The 16072-nt window shown below is 39.6% G+C and overlaps 1 protein-coding gene across 2 annotated transcripts in view; it reads right to left on the bottom strand.

The window, feature by feature from the left end:
- Positions 1-15416, bottom strand: part of SLC6A11 (solute carrier family 6 member 11) — a 96072-nt gene extending 80656 nt beyond the window's left edge. The window contains exons 1-5 of one of the 2 annotated variants that reach the window (XM_030501037.1): positions 15136-15416; positions 14446-14676; positions 10409-10543; positions 10109-10249; positions 8562-8652 (exon numbers count right to left, since the gene is read on the bottom strand). In XM_030501037.1, the coding sequence (XP_030356897.1) occupies positions 8562-8652; positions 10109-10249; positions 10409-10543; positions 14446-14665 (587 nt within the window). In that variant the 5' untranslated portion in view covers positions 14666-14676; positions 15136-15416. The other variant, XM_030501038.1, reaches the window with a different exon arrangement.
- Between the last annotated feature and the right edge of the window lie 656 nt (positions 15417-16072).

The following is a 16072-nucleotide window of genomic DNA, read 5'->3' on the forward strand; positions in this document are numbered from 1 at the left end:
TATTCTATGATTCTATGATTCCTAAAATACCAATCTCCTGAGGTACTTGCAGCTTCCAGTATGATTCTTAATTAAATTCAAGTAAATTAAAAAAGTAAACAAAATGTTTTTCATTTGTAAGCTAAAACCAATAATCAGCAGAGTTGAAATCATTAAAAAAAAAAATAGCTATTGAAGGGACCTTGGGTCATTTCCCTTTCCATACAGGACAACTATTCCCGCGTCACTGTTTCAAGGCCTGCATCAATTGATATTCTGTAACCTTTATTGACATTCCATCACAATGTTTAATGAGTCTCCTCAGAAAGAAGTCCTGACACTGCAAATCAATTTCCTTGCTGCCATATAAGCATATGGTGGAATAAAGTGACAAATTTACCAAAAAGCTGTTCAGGTTTGCACGCATCTTCCCCACCACCACCACCCCTCGAGTCTGTGTTCACTTTACTTCTTTGCACAGCAAGAGCATCTCTCCTTTGAGCATTTAATTTGACTAAACAAACCCAAGTTGTTTGACTAAACAAACCCTTTCTGTTAATGCCCTGAATCTACAAGGGCACACTTGGGAAATACTCTTAAGAAGTGTCTAAACTTCTTATTTCTTCTTTATTTTTTTTCCCCTCCTTGTGATGATAGTTTTTCAAGAGCCAAAAATAGATGCAGGCTTGCTTAACTGCAATGAATTATTTGCTCTGCTCAATAATCATGCTGAGATAGCCAAGAAGTAGATGGATGGAACTGCTGTTTGACATTGTTTTCAGTTACTTGGGTATCTCTAAAATCCCTTGCAATGAGGTCCTTAAGATTCTTAATATCACGACAGTGAGCAAATCCAATGGACACATTCTTGGACAGTTGAAAAGGACAGTCTGTTTACAAAGCCACATGCATATTTAAAGGATTCCAGAGGTACTGAAAAACATGGCTTGGAAGAGTTACATGCTATTTGTTTGTATATCTAGTCTTGCAGATCCAATTCCTATGGTGAACTGGTAGAGAAAATACTAGTGTGGGCAGCCTTGTAAAACATGAACGGAACTTTTCAGCTTGTCCTGCGTGAGACACTGCTCTACTTTAGGGGAGCGACGGAAGGGAACTAATTGGTTTCAGGCAGCAATAGTCACCAACCGTATCTTGCTTTTAGTTTTCTAGATTAGAACTTTGCTTAGATACAAGTGTAGAAGGTTATACGTGGCAAGTCTTAGAGAAGGGGATGAGCTCACCTCTGTATTTGCACAAAACCAGGCATAACTGGAAGGAAGCTTTTCAGTAGAGGTCTTCTCTCATAGAAGTAACAGCAACAACAATATCTATGAGAAACCAAGTAAAACCCTGGCGAAGCCAGAAGAAACATGGCATGTTTTGCAATTGCCTGATTTGACCAAGCTTGTCACAGCACAACTGAGGTTTTGCTATTTTAGACCTTCTGTCTCCTTTTATTTCCCTTTTTTAATTTCCCTGCAACTGTGCTTCTCTCCAATATTTCTTCTTCTACAATATCAAAAAGGGCCTACGTAGATATGCACGTATAGATATACGTGTCTTTAAACCTACACTCCTACAGTAACACTGGTAATGAAAATGCCCTGAAACTTACTGATTCTTCAAGAAAAATTAGCATTCCTCAGCAAAACTGGGTATCTGAGCAGCAGCTTCTAAACATCTCCAGTATTTAAGCATGTCACTTGGATCCTGTGCATGTTTTCCAACTATTAGTAGGTAGTATTATTATTGCTAGAACATTGACAGTTGTGTAATTAAGGGGTATTTAAATAGCTCATGTATGATCTTTGATACAAAATGTAATTTCTATTTTTGTCAACACTGCAGGCCAAAACTTTTCCATATTTTATCACAGCAACCAACCGAATGCTACAAATTTCCAAAAGACATTTTAAGTACTAAATAGTGAAATGAATGATTTATGAACTCTATCTGAAATAATGGTATCATTCCAAATCACTAGGAAAATAAAAGATAAGATTTGTTCATGATACCATCACAATCAAAGAAGAGCTTACTATTCCTCTAAGTACCTACAACTACTGAACAGGAGTTCATAACAGTTTAAAGTTACTTTTCCAAAACATAAAGGTGTAACACTAAGTTTTTATTGTTTTAAACTTTTCATTATAAAATCCTGGCTTTGGATACAAATTATATTTATTCAGACTCCTACTCTTGAAGCAAAGGTTTTTACAATGATCAGCTTTAAAAAAAAAAAAAGTTAATCACAATTTGCAGCTGCACCCAAACCACAGGCATAGGAAAAAATGTTTATTGCAATAACCTGACAGCCTTAGCATCGAACAAAAAGAAAAGCACAGAATGCCAACAGATTTCGTCAGACTAGAATCATAGAATAGTTGGTGTTGGAAAGGATGTTAACATCCAGCCCTGTGCCTCACACTGGACTATGTCACCCATCCTGGCCTTGAACACTGCCAGGGATGGAGCATTTACCATTTCTTTGGGCAACCTGTTCCAGCGCCTCAGCACCCTCACAGGGAAGAACTTCTTCCTTATATCTAACCTGAACTTCCCCTGTTTTATTTTGAACCCATCACCCCTTGTCCTATCGCTGCAATCCCTGATGAAGAGTCCCCCTCCAGCATCCTTGCAGGTCTCAAGAGATCAAGTCTTCCTAGATTCCTCCATCAAAATGCTCTAATGCTGCATAATAACTTTGCACAAGTTGCGGAACATCACGAATAAACAAATCACCTGGAGGCCTGGGAGTTAGGGAGACTTGATGATAAACTGGACTGAGACTGGCCAAGGAAGCCAGTCTTTCTCACACTAACACATAGGCATGGAGAGAGGAAGAGAAGCAATAAGCAGAAGGAAGGGCAGTCTGCAATTAGTTGGCTGATGGATTTAGGGAGCAGATGAAAAATGTTTAGGAAGTTAAGACTGGAGACCAGTGAGCAGCCATCTGAGACTAGATGGAGGTTTGGGGAGTGCACGACACTGGATAAAATGGCTGGGAGTAGCAGGCTGGAGGTGGGAAGCAGTAATATACTTGACTTAGAGACAAATCAGAGGCCAATTTGAACTTCCTAGCAATAGAGACAAAGAGGTTGAAGAGACAGCAGTGGGAAGTGCATGTGGGAATGGCAGGATTAGAGATAATCCTAGGGAAGGATACTAAACTGGATGGTTGTGGTGGGGATGCCAGGCAGGCACTAGCATAGACCCCAGAATAACAAATCAACTGAGGAATTAAGGTAAAAACTGAGGTAGCTCCCCAGTGTCCCAGAAGCATGCTAAGATTTAGGTTTCCTCTGAAGAGGCCTTTCAAAGCGTCCAGAACTAAGATTAGAAACATGCAGGATGAAGAGCAGACTTGCATAAACAAAGAGGCTAGGATAGGGAATGAACAATCAAAACCTCACTCATCATGCTGGAAATCCGTATTCATAGCCCTCTTTTACCCTATAAAGCTTATAAGGTTTTCTACCAAAAGAACTCCGCGGTTGTCAAGCTTCCTGCTATTCTGCTCTAGGTAGATTCAGAAGAAGCTTTCACTCTCTCCTGTTTGTGCCAATAAATATTTAATTGTTTATACACAGTACTGAGACCCAAACTGGATGGTCTATTAATGTGTAAAGTAGCAGAATAGTCTCCCTCAATCCTTCTTGTCCTCAAGTATCCCCTTTGATCTAAACCAACTAAATCAGTACTGAGATACTAGAATGATCCTGTAAGCTTCTGGCCAAGGCTGAAGCAAGACTTCAGCATGCCAGTCTGTACTGCATCATTATTTGACTTTTGTACAAAGCAGAGCACGTTCAAGAGAAGATGCTGAAATTCCCACCCCATCCAGAACACATTCAAGAGAGTGGAATATATGTATGCCACTTCTTGCAAGCAAAATGGAAAGAAAAGAGACTTCTAAATACTGAGTCATTAGAGCAAAGATGGCAAAAAGTAATACTCCTCCTTAAATTTTCATGCAAGTGCCCAACATACAGTGTGAAATAGCAATGACCCGTTTCAAACAGAAGTTATGGTGTCTTAAGTAACTTTTTGGATGGGTATCTCTGGACATTGACCTGCATACATGTTCTTGTTTCTTAATTGAAGTTAATTAATAATAAATAATTGCACAACTCTAATGCCAAGTAGTATGAAAAAATGTCTTGGGCCTCTCATACTTGGCACTTTTACTCTCTCTCCCTCTCTAGCCCAGATCCCCTTCTGTAAAATGGGAATAATCTGACCTTATCAAGATTTTGTAGAGACAAATGAACATGTACATAATCAAGAAAGCTATGATTGTAAAGCCACTGGCACCACAAGCACCCCAGGAAGCCTTGATTAAATTAATAACTTTCTCAGCAGAGCAGGAACTTAATAGTGATGTGAATATAAAACATAGGAAAATGAACAAAGAACAACAAAATAACTGAAAGCTGCACAGAGTTTGCTCATATCCATCCTCCAGCAAGAGCAAAGCAGATCTACTGAAAAAATATTCGGCAGTTCTTCAGACAGTTCTATTCATGAAAGATGTGAACTTCAAATTGCACCTTACTTCTAGTCTTTCCCAATATCCAAATACTTGACTTTGCAACTTTCCAGGTTGTTTTTTCTCCATACCAAAAATGTTATGTACAACGTTCGAGATGAAAATCACAAGACATGGAAGTTCATCTGCCTGGTTTAGCGTAAAGTTTATCCCTCAGTTTTAAGAAACAGGCTTAGCATTTTGTCATCTATCCCATTTACTTCTTTCAACTGAAACCAGGCAAAGTCAGTGGTGTTGAGGCAAAACCAGACGAAGAGCTCATATGACCCCAAACAAAAACCAACTTTCACACGGCCTCTTATGAACTGAACAGAAACAAGTGAGTCTGGCACAACTCAGTGTTCTACAAGAGATACACAAAGGGCCTAGTTCTGAGAGGTGCTGAAGGTCTCTGGGTACTGAGCACTCCAGGATCAGGCTCAACTTGCTAATGACTTTTCACAGGGTAGTGGGGATTAACCACAATGTGACTCCTGCAGTCATTTGCAGCCTGAATGAAACAGGAACAACTTTTTGACTTTGTGAGAGAAGGGTTTGTGCCTTTTCCTTTTCGCTAAGAACGGCCCCTTTTCTTTTCCCTAGACAAAAAAACACGTTTTTTCTCACTAGGCTTTACTTGGAAATGCTAAGGATGTGTCACCCTGTCTGGAGAATGACAGGCCAACAACTAGACCTTCTCTAACAGAGGACTAAGTTGTTGTTATACAGCCAATAAGAAACTACTGAGGTGGAATCAACCACAAAACCACGGGTCCTCTGTCTGTCCAGCTCCCTTCCCAGGCACTGGAAACCTCAAATTCCTGACCCTGGTGGCAAATTGGAGTAGTAGCCAAAAGAGTACATAGACATGGTTGTTGTCCCCTTTACCTGCCAGACAATTTGCTCTCCTAGAGAAGTATACAGAACAACAGAATAGAGTATCTTGTCCTCTCTGGGCTTTCACAGGCTCATCCACGGCCACAGCTCTCTTGCATAGGACTGCTTCAACATATCCAAAATTATCAACACCTCAATTATTACTGCTGCTACCACTATCAACTTCGGTTTTGTTTAAATCTTGGACACTAAAAATTCCATGTGCTATGCATTGAAATTCTGATTATTATTTTTCCTTAGAAACCCCTTAAGCTATACAATTAGGATAAGAGAAATGCCATGAACAGTGGTTAACTGGACACTCTCGGAATGATGGGCACCAGCATGAAATGAAAAGTGAAGTCTTTCTTTGGAACACAGCATTGGAGTGTTTGAAGAATAAAAGTGGATTTTGATTGATTCAGCTGCTTACCTTAAAAAACCCTGTACACCAGATGGAATGTGAAACTTCTCAAGGCTATAGCTTGCAAGGTCTTTTTAAGTAAGGTAAGAAATCTTTTAATCTCCTAATTTTTCACAGAGGCGTCAACAGTGATACCTGTAGTCAGCAGCAAGTCTGCTAATTCAAATGAAACCTTAAAACATCAACAGGAATAGACACTTCTAAGCAAGAGAACAAGTAAAGAGAGCCCAAACTCCCAGATTTTGCCTACTGCTCCTCCAATAGCATCACACTGTGTAGCTACAGGCTCACTAAAATATTTTAAGTTTTGTGATGCTTGCATGTAGAATGAGATTCTTCTGAGTGTACTTAAGAAAGCACCTAGGGCCTACTGCACTACTTAACAGAAAAAAGGGAAGACTTTTTTTACTTATTTTTAACAAACATTCCATCCAAAACAATAAATAGGTCTTCCCCCTCTGTGTGACTCAGCTATTAAAGCTGGTAAAGAATGTTGAATTACCAGATGAAGTGAGTCTATACTTGTTAGGGTACGCAAGGAAACAGTATCCTCTGTACTGACCTGAGGAAGAGAATTACGTAGTCTACTCGCCAGAAAAGTTTCACAGTACTGCAAAGGATCGTCTCTCTTGGTCATCGCTGCTCTTGGGTGAGTTGCTGTTTGACTTCAGCAGTAGCTTTAGGAGTAAGCCAAGGCCACAGAAGCAATTAAAGCTAGACATATTTCAGCAGAGAGGCTGAAGTCTTGATTTGCAATCCTCAAACTAGCTGAGGATTTGGATCGCTTCCAGTCACAAAGGGCTGAGCCTTCAAGCTCAGATGATGGAAAAGACCTAGTAGTAACTAGTTAAATGGGGGTAAAGACAGTTCTAATGTCAATGCGATCACCTGCAGTAAACTAATAGGATCCCTATTCACAAGAATTACCACTCTAATTCACAGATCATCTCAAGAGTAAACGGTAACAGAAAAGACAAAAAAAGAAAAAACCAACCCCCAAACTGTTCTTTCTCTCAGCTGACCCTTTACACCATAAATTGGCTTTTATGTGGCCACAACTTAGAGGAATTTCAATTGCAGGCTTGACATGGTGGAGAGCAAAGCGTGAAAGTTGTGAATGGTGTGGTTGTTCAGAAGAAACCTAGAGCCTCCACCTTCCCTTCACAGACATCAGCTTAAGGCATTGTAAGGAACCTGGTTATGCAAATGCATTCAGTCCTGTGATTGGTTATTGCAGCAATGAAGATTCTCACACACTATCCATATGAGTTCTGAAAATAGCAACAAGCATCTGCTCTGTACAGTCTACCCCATCAACTTCCCTTTTACTATTTGTTTCAAAAAGTCTCTCAAATTTATGGTTGCCGACACCAGGCTTTATAAAGGAGTAAAGCAAGATCATGTGAAAAAGACCTCTGGCTAAGCAAAACAGCATTTCTGGTAACACTTATCTACAGACTATAAGAGGACTTGCCAGATAAATTAACTAGTCTAGTAATATATTTGCTTCATTTTAACTACTCTGTGATCTGCAATACACATCTATACACACAGACCTCTACTGAGCATTTATGTCTGATATATTATACCTTAAATATAATCTTCTGTTCATCCCAGTTATTTTAATACAAAATTAGTTCTGATATTTAATAAAGCTCTTTCTTCCACTTGTAAACTAGTTTGTCATGTCTATTTTAAATTTGGAAGCCATGCAACATCATTGACAATTTTAAGCAGAGAGCGTATGCGTTTTCATGCCTTGTTCAGATTTAATTTGGTTTGTTCTTTTTTATTTTAAAATAAAACAGAATTATCTACTGAAGCAACAACTACCACCCATGAAGATTAAGGTAACTGCTGTAGCAAGACATAGAGGTTCAGAGGTAAAGACAATAGCTTATGATAACGTCCAAGAAAATTATGTCAATGTAGAGTTCTGCCTTCAAGGATAGTTTTCATTTATGGTCCTTTCAAAGTGTAGCTATTGCTGTCCTGAACATAAAACAGAGTTCTGAACATACAGCCTCAGAAGAAGGCCTTATCTTAATAATAAAATTAATGAGATTAGAACTGGTCATGAAGAAATCTTAGTAACTCAGAATTTTGTAACACACTTAAAATTGTGAGATGACTTAGTATTAAACAACTAAGTATTTATGGTAAAAAGAAATACACGTCATAACAAAAGCAGACTATATTTTGTAAAGATGTAATTCTCTTCTATTACTAGAAATCAGAATCAAGGAGACACGAGAGTTAAACTCTCCCCTTATTCTAGCTGAATAACTAACACTTCCACAGTCCTTTAAAAAAATGAGATACAGAAGCCAAAGTATTAGGTAGCTTAATCAAAGATGAAGATGCAACTCAGACTCTTAAGAGAAGAAACATTCTGGGGAAACAAACAAATCAACCAACCAACCAAGAAATATTTAAAATCATCTCTTTTTTCACCTCTGCCTCCTCATTAGTATGGGTTTGAGGTTCTTTCCTCCAGCAGCAGGAGCCAAGCTCCCAAGCAAGTGGCACACTTTGTTCTATGTTCTTTCAGGATATGGAATTCTTTTCCTTGTATCCTCTAAAAAAAAAAAGTTAAACTCTCATCCTGACTCTCTTTGGCTGTATGAGAAAATTTCCAGCTGCACTCAGATCACTGTTATAGGGTTAGAAGGTATTTAATCATGTGTAAATTATTAAAATGTCAGAAGATAATGAATAGTCTGATCAAACGTAAAGTTTATGTGCACTTACTCCCAGAATTCCATCACTGGAGAAGTAGCATTTTGTAAAGAGAGTTGACTGCAGTTGCTCATATTAAGTTTTTGAAATTCCACACAGTTTTCTATAAAAAAAAAAAAAAAAAAAGTTTGCTATATTGACATGTAAGTACATTCCTTCTTGTGCATCTTCTAGTTTATGCATCCTGTAAAGTCACCATTTTATAACACCTTTTCTCTAAGTGGTTAAAGGATTTCTAGGTACACTAAAATCCACAGCTGCGACTTCTGCAACGCTGGATTTTGACCACCACATCACAGGAAAAAAATATCCATGCAGTATGGTATATTCTCCATACTCCAATCCTTTCCAAAGGCACAGTTCCAATGGCAAGGACCATATAAAACATCTGAGGCAGACGAATAACACTTTGAGAAACTGAGGCAATTGACTGGGAATTACAACATACTCCAACTGCTGCTGGTTCAATGACCAAAGGTAAAAATTGACCTAGAGAAAACCACCAGCACCAAGTTTCCACTTTGCCTTAACATGCAGGTGAATAGTCACTCTGGCTTATTGTTATCTCTAGTACAGAGAAAGATCAAAGCAGCTCGGCATTCTTGAGCTGACACTCAGTATTTGAACAGGGAGCAACATTGGCTAAGCTCCTTTTCAGGGTTGCCAAAATTGATACTGAAGCCTTTCACATCTATTGTGCCCAAGACTAGTTTTCTAACATAAATAACCTAAACTGCAAGATTTCAGGTAGCTTTAGCTCAAGGAAAATGATAATGACCAATGAATAAAACCCATGACAGACAGTACAATTGGTACATGACTTGAAATCGGACAGTACTATAGGCAATAAATGCAAAAACTGCAGGAACATGGAAATAAGGGCTATTGGTATGTACTCCTCACCTAGATATTTGTGATCTTCACATGCAACAAGTAGAGCATTACAGATGAAAATGACTGGACAGACGCAAAGCCCTATACTGCAAACTCTCACAAATACACACCTCACCTTTCATGTAAGAGGCTACTTTGCATGCAGCAAGGGTTATTTATGTGACTAAATTTTTAGCAGTAGCTTGATGAACGTTATCCCTCAACATCTGGCATTATAAAGAACACATCCAAAGTTCCACATTTAATATCTTCCTCTCCATTCAAACTCCTCCTGATTTCATTAAAGTGAAAGAGCAAGATTGTAGCCTGTCATCAGGTCATCAGCTCTTCAGCAGAATTCATTTACTGCATTCAGGAGAATAGATATGATTGCAAATGAGAGTCTTGGGATTTTGCTGGAATATCTTACAGAATTAACAAAATCCAAAGTTGTCTTCTGCTACCTGGCAATATATTCTGCAGGAATAAATGCTTATACAATGGCCTAAACCAAAAAGATATGAATAAGTCTTCACTCTGGGATGCCTTTTACCCTAGTGCAGTGTGATGTGATTGGCCCAATTCCACAGACTTTTCTACAACAATAGTTTTGTTCCTGACATTTTAATATATTAATCAATTACTTGGAAGTAATTGTATAGCAATAATCTCTACTGAGGTCATACCTGTATTCCATTCATGCCCACAGGTAGCCCAAGGAAGCTCTGTAGTAAAGCAGTTAAACAAATAGAAGATAGCCCATGCTAAAATGATGATGTAATATACGTTTAGGTGTGCCTCTATAACTTGGGTAGCATATCCAATGCCTAGAGACAAAAAAGTGAGACACAAGAGACAAACTTACTTTCCAGGTACATTAAAAACAAATGCTTATTACTTTAAGTATATCTTAAGTTTTGATATTTATTTTATTTTACTTTAAGTTCAATGCTTTCTTTTGCAGTAGAACACAAACTGTTTGTTACCTTCAAATAGAGGGCAAACTTTTCTCCAGCATGTAATGCCTCCTTCACTAGTAAACTGTCCCAAGGCTGTCTCCAAGAAGAATACTGGTATTCCACAGCAAATAAAAAAAACCACGTATGGGATGAGGAAAGCACCTACAAGCAAACATTGAGGGAGGACGTTGTTATAACGAACACAGTTCTTTGGCAGCAGAGTGAGAAATTAATTTTCTTGATAAAGGAAGGATCAACTATTATCCACCTCTCAGACAGCAAGCTGAAAGAGCACAAAGTGTTTACTACTCCTGGTCCCCAATACCAGCAATGAACCTGCAGGCTAATGTCATGGACTAAATAAAACCAGACCACAGTTTCTTCAGTATAGAACGTATGTGTCTCACATGTCTCTCAAACACAACAAAGATGAGAGTCTTGCTTAGCCACACAGTTCTGCTCTGACTGTCATCAAGTCAGTTTACACTGTCTTCTCTTCCTTTTCTCAGGAAAGTAGGGATGAAGAAATGTTATGGAAATTAAATTCAGGAAGTCCTCTGTATGTTACTTGGATAAGCCTGATGATAAGGATCATGAAGAAGGAATTACGAAATAAACTTTAAAACTACTTACAAGAACAGGAAAGCAGGGCTTGGCCTTCTCAGCTAGAAACATTAATGGGAAATTGCAGGAAAATAAGAGAGCATCAACATTTCTGTCAGCTGTTGACTGCAAACTCCAGCATAGATAAAGAAGAGTACAATTCAATACTGAAGTGTGATATTCAATAACAACAATAAAATATTCTCTATCAAGTAACGCACAGCAGAAGTATTATTTCGTGATTGATCCTGTTATTAGGTATGGCACCTAAAAAACACAGCTGTGAAGTATGCCAAAGCAAAGAAATGAGAGAAGATGCATGTTAGGCATAATGTCACTTGCTGATAATGTAGAGTTTAGGTATCCTATTTAGAACTGAGCCTAAATAATGAGGAATAAAATACAGTCTTTTTACTTTGTAGAGAATCTGTTAACATACAAGGCATAAAGAATTTTTTTCCTCATTCCCCAAGTACTCAGACTTTCTGATGAGTCAAAGGATGAGGTAGAAAGCAAGCAACTATATTGGTTTAGACTGAAACAAGGCCAGAAGGAAACAAGTACTGAGAAGAAAGCACAAAATAACCGATTCTGCCATTTCTGCTTACACTAAGAAAGTTTTACTGGTTTAACCAGACAGAGTAGTGCAGCAAAGCACTGCACAGAATCATTTATCTGACATGGTAGGAAAATCACAAAGCATTAACTGCCTTATTAAGTTATGAAAATAAAGCTTAGCACAACATACATAACGTGCTGTATCCAGGCCTCAACTTGCTCCCAAACAAATAACCCCACAACACTAATGAACTTCATTTAAAGCTCCCATTAAATGATGTAAGCATCCCATCATTCAGTTCATTTCAAATCAACACAAGATATGCTGAACACACAAAAGCTGGGGTTGATGCGGCTTTTCCTAGGAAATGTTTTACAGTGCTGTCCATCAATGTATATGTCCCTCAGTTCTTCAGAGCACTAGCAATAGCAGCATTTCCTTCCTTTGGGGAGAGGCCTGAAGATCAATTGATCTTTAATGAACAGCACCTTCATAGCTATCTCTCCGATACTAAATCTCTGTCAGAATATTAACAATAAACAAAATGTTTCTGACTATACTTCAGAAAAATTTCTACAAGGCAAAAAACCCCAAACAACCAACAAAAACGCACACCAAATTCCACAACACCCCCATAATCTGCAACATTTGTTATACTTGAGTCACTTTGATTAGGCAACTAAACACAGCTGCTTCGACTTGCAGTTTCTTTCTTCAGACCCAGCACATCAAGAGAGATCTCTTCATGAGTAGCTGCCTGTAGTTGAATCTCAGCTGCATCTCAAGCAACACACATGGATTTCCCAAAGAATGGAGTCCTTGCAACTGAAACATGGTTTCTCTGATTTACTGTTTGAACAAAATCCCTATAGGCCAGCTAAACTGCTGGCCACTATCAAATCCAGCTTGACCCACTCATATGCATGATCATGGTGAGTCTGACATGGCAATTTGTTGAAAGTATTGGCTTTGACTATGTCCAATGCTGTTCTACAACAGGTACACATCAAGAAAATCAGATGATGTCAGGTTTCCAGTTTGCAAACAGATCGCATTCCACAAAATATCTAATTCTAAACATGCAGAGAAATCAATTTTCCTTCGAAAACCCACTAAATATTCATAAGAACAAATTAAAATTATAGAAGTTTATGCCTACACTACCTGTTACGACTTGGAGTAAGTACCACAGAGAGGTCAGACCTCAGATGTTCCATACTACTGCTTCTAGAGTTGTTCTGTATCTAGCAAGTTATGAAATAACTAGCTCATGTATCTTACCAGGATGTACTTACTACCACTAAGTAGTTTTCAGTATTTACATCTGATGCATCAAACAAGTCCAATTCTGCTCTAATTCCAGCAGGGCATTCCAGAGGGTTACAAAAACACAGGTCATAGTCCAAGTCCCCATTGAATAAAATTGAAGTCAATGGCAAATTTCCCATGGTGCCAGAACATGACCAATTAAACCACACACATTAATTCTACACTTAAAGAACAGAGTAGTGATTAAAGGATGGTATTAATCAGTTTTTCACGAAGTCACCTAAAACGTAGTTAGAATTTTTTCTACCTAATGTTATAGTCTTAAAAATGATCTCACATTTTGACACATTTGCCCATTTTTGCATACAAATGGGCACATCAAAGTTACTGTTTGAACAAGGAAATCATTATATACTGAAAAAAATATTTTTATCTTTCCCTCTGCCAAAATTTCTCTGGAAAAACTTTGATAATCCACAAGAAACTGTTCTGCATATGATATCCAGCATATGAATATTTATGTACTAACAGCAGTACATCATTCTGAAAACAGGTTAATTCTTGTTATCTTAGTTCTGCCAAAACACAGAACTATAAAGAGAGGAGCTACAATCCATGGATGCATCTTCCACAGCAGTATTAGCCTTAGAGAAACAGCAGACAAAATGGGCTCTGAGTTCAGACAACTGTGCCTGGGTTTGGAGGGACAAGGGAAAGAAATTTGGCACAGCATTGTTAGCAAACAAACCCATTAAATAACACATCTCTGCATCTCAGCCACTGAACACATTCTTCTCCCAGCCTATACACTTATGCTAACACTGATTAAGGCTTTAAGTGGAGAGAATGCTGAATCCAGTCCACAGAATTCCAAACTACATTTTTAATTTACTTCCCCCCCCCCATGGCTTTGTAACTCTCAGCTGACATGCTTATTCTTCAATGTCACGTATCTTACATAGCTTATACTTAACTACTACCAAGAGATGCCACGTTACGCTTTTGTAGAAGTTAAGTCCGTTCTCTCTGAAATAACATTCTTATTCTAAATTTTATAGGGTTTGTTCTCTTCTCTGAGTAACAGGCACCTTCTACAACTTCCCCTACCATCGTGTAGTGATTTGGGAAGTAATGAGAAAAAGAAGTATGGTTCAGTTACAGGAATTTTCACATGACGAAGAAAAAAGTAATTTTTGTAGCATTATCAAAACCAGTATTTATCCTCTTCAAAGTGTATTGTTGTGAAAAATAAACTGCTACATTCATTTCTACATCAGATAAACTTAAGTATGCTTGGGTCTGTATTCACATGCATAAGAAAACACAGTAGTTACACTACCATAATAGAACATTGGCTTCTTCTGCATTACAATCTTACAGAAAAGAATGTCAATTTACTAGAAGAAAAGCAACTTGTGCAAGTAAACCGTGCAAAACCTGGAGAGGAGAAGGAAAGAGAAACACAATGATCTTTTTCTTACTTGTCAGATGTTTAATACTTCCCTATCCGGACATACACGAAAATCCTGAATACCTCTCTCTTAATGCAAAAAAATCACTGTAAAACATTCTTAACTGTTTATTTCCCACATGCTTATGGTGAGCTGTAAATCAACATATGATGCCATCTTACCTCCTCCATTCTTGTAGCAAAGATACGGGAATCTCCATACATTTCCCAACCCAATAATCTCCCCTGCCACAGAAAGCACAAATTCAACCTTATTGTTCCAGTGACCTCTTTCATGAACTTTCTTATCATTGATGTGGACGAGGTTGGTACTTGAGGCTTCTGGGTCCAAAGCATCTTCTGGTTTGCCATTAATTATAGGAATAGTCTTTTCAGCTGTCATGACTGTTCAGCCTAGGGGAGAGCAAGAGGAAAACATACAGATGTCTTGAATCACTTGTTAGTAATAACCTTCAATGACTAAAGAAGTTCCTCAGCATATCATTGGCTTCTTATTAGCTGCATAAATTTGCAAGTGAAAGTGAGAGAGGCAACTCTGTAAAGGCTAGAAAAGTTGTAAAGAAGGAAAAAAAGGAAAAGGAAGAAGGAAGCAAAAAACCCAAAGAAGCTTTGTACAAAGGAAGGAGAAGGTTTCCAAGTTGACACAGACAATTTAATAGTATAATATTGTTCTAAGGTGCAGGCAGTGAAGCCTTTCAAAAATCCCTCCCCAAGCAAGGATCCCAACTTAACTAACCTACCAGAGAACAGATCTCTCTGCACCTTCCAGGCACCGAAGAAGGGGATGTGGAGAAGGGAGCCTGAACGAATCTGGCCTGCCTGGAAGAGTAAGGGAGCTCCCGGACTACTCACCCAGGGCTCTGCCTGTGCCTGCGCGGCCGGGGGAGGGACAGGGTCTCTAGCCCGGAGCTCGGCTCCCAGCGGACCTCCGCGGGCCGCCGCTCGGTTGCACGGGAGGCGCGGGGCGGGGATAACGCGGGAGGCGTTAGGATAACCAGGAGCCGGGAAGCCTCGTCCTGCTCTGCGGCTGCCGCCCGGCGGGGATAGAATAGGAAAGGATGCTCCCCGCGCTCTGGAGCCGAAATTTGCAAATGCTCAGCCTTCCCCGGAGCGATGGTATAACACCCGCCTCCCCCCTCCGCCCACCTCAGGCTGTCCCGCCAGCCCCCCCGTTCCCTTTTCCCTCCTCCTCCTCCTCCCGGCATCCCCACCCGAGCATCCCCAGCCCCTCGCTCCCCCGCCCCGCGCATCCCCCGGCTCCCCACGGTGCGAGGGGAGGCGGCCGGCGTGAGGCCCGCGGCCGCGGCTCCCTGCGCACCTGCGGCACTGCCCGCGGGCGGCTGGGCCGGGCCTGGCAGGTTAAAAACGGGAACCCGCCGAAAACGGATGGCAATGACATTAAGTGCAGCTGGGAAGGGGGAGAGGGATTAGAAAACGTGGGGGCAACATTTGGGAAGCGTGGAAACCATGTGTGCGCTTTCCAGTTACACTGGGAAAACGCAGAAACGGCCCACATGGGCATTTCTAGCAGGTTTTGCTTAAAAATCAAGCTCAACAGGGACAAAGAATACAAACTGGTTTGTTTCAGGTTGAATTAAATATTTCAAATTGATTTTTTTTTCATTGAATTCTTCCCACTCACCCCCTTTTTATTTTTTGGTAGGTCAGTTATTTCCAAGCCCTGTTTCTCAACCCAAACTAAATCTCTCTTCTGTCATTTGCCCCTGCAGCTTCTCCTTGGCCAATGGCAAGACCCAACTCAGGTTTTAGCTTCAAATCTTCCCTCAGA

The sequence above is a fragment of the Strigops habroptila genome, chromosome 11 (assembly GCF_004027225.2).
Source record: "Strigops habroptila isolate Jane chromosome 11, bStrHab1.2.pri, whole genome shotgun sequence".
NCBI classification, from domain to species: Eukaryota; Metazoa; Chordata; class Aves; order Psittaciformes; family Psittacidae; genus Strigops; species Strigops habroptila.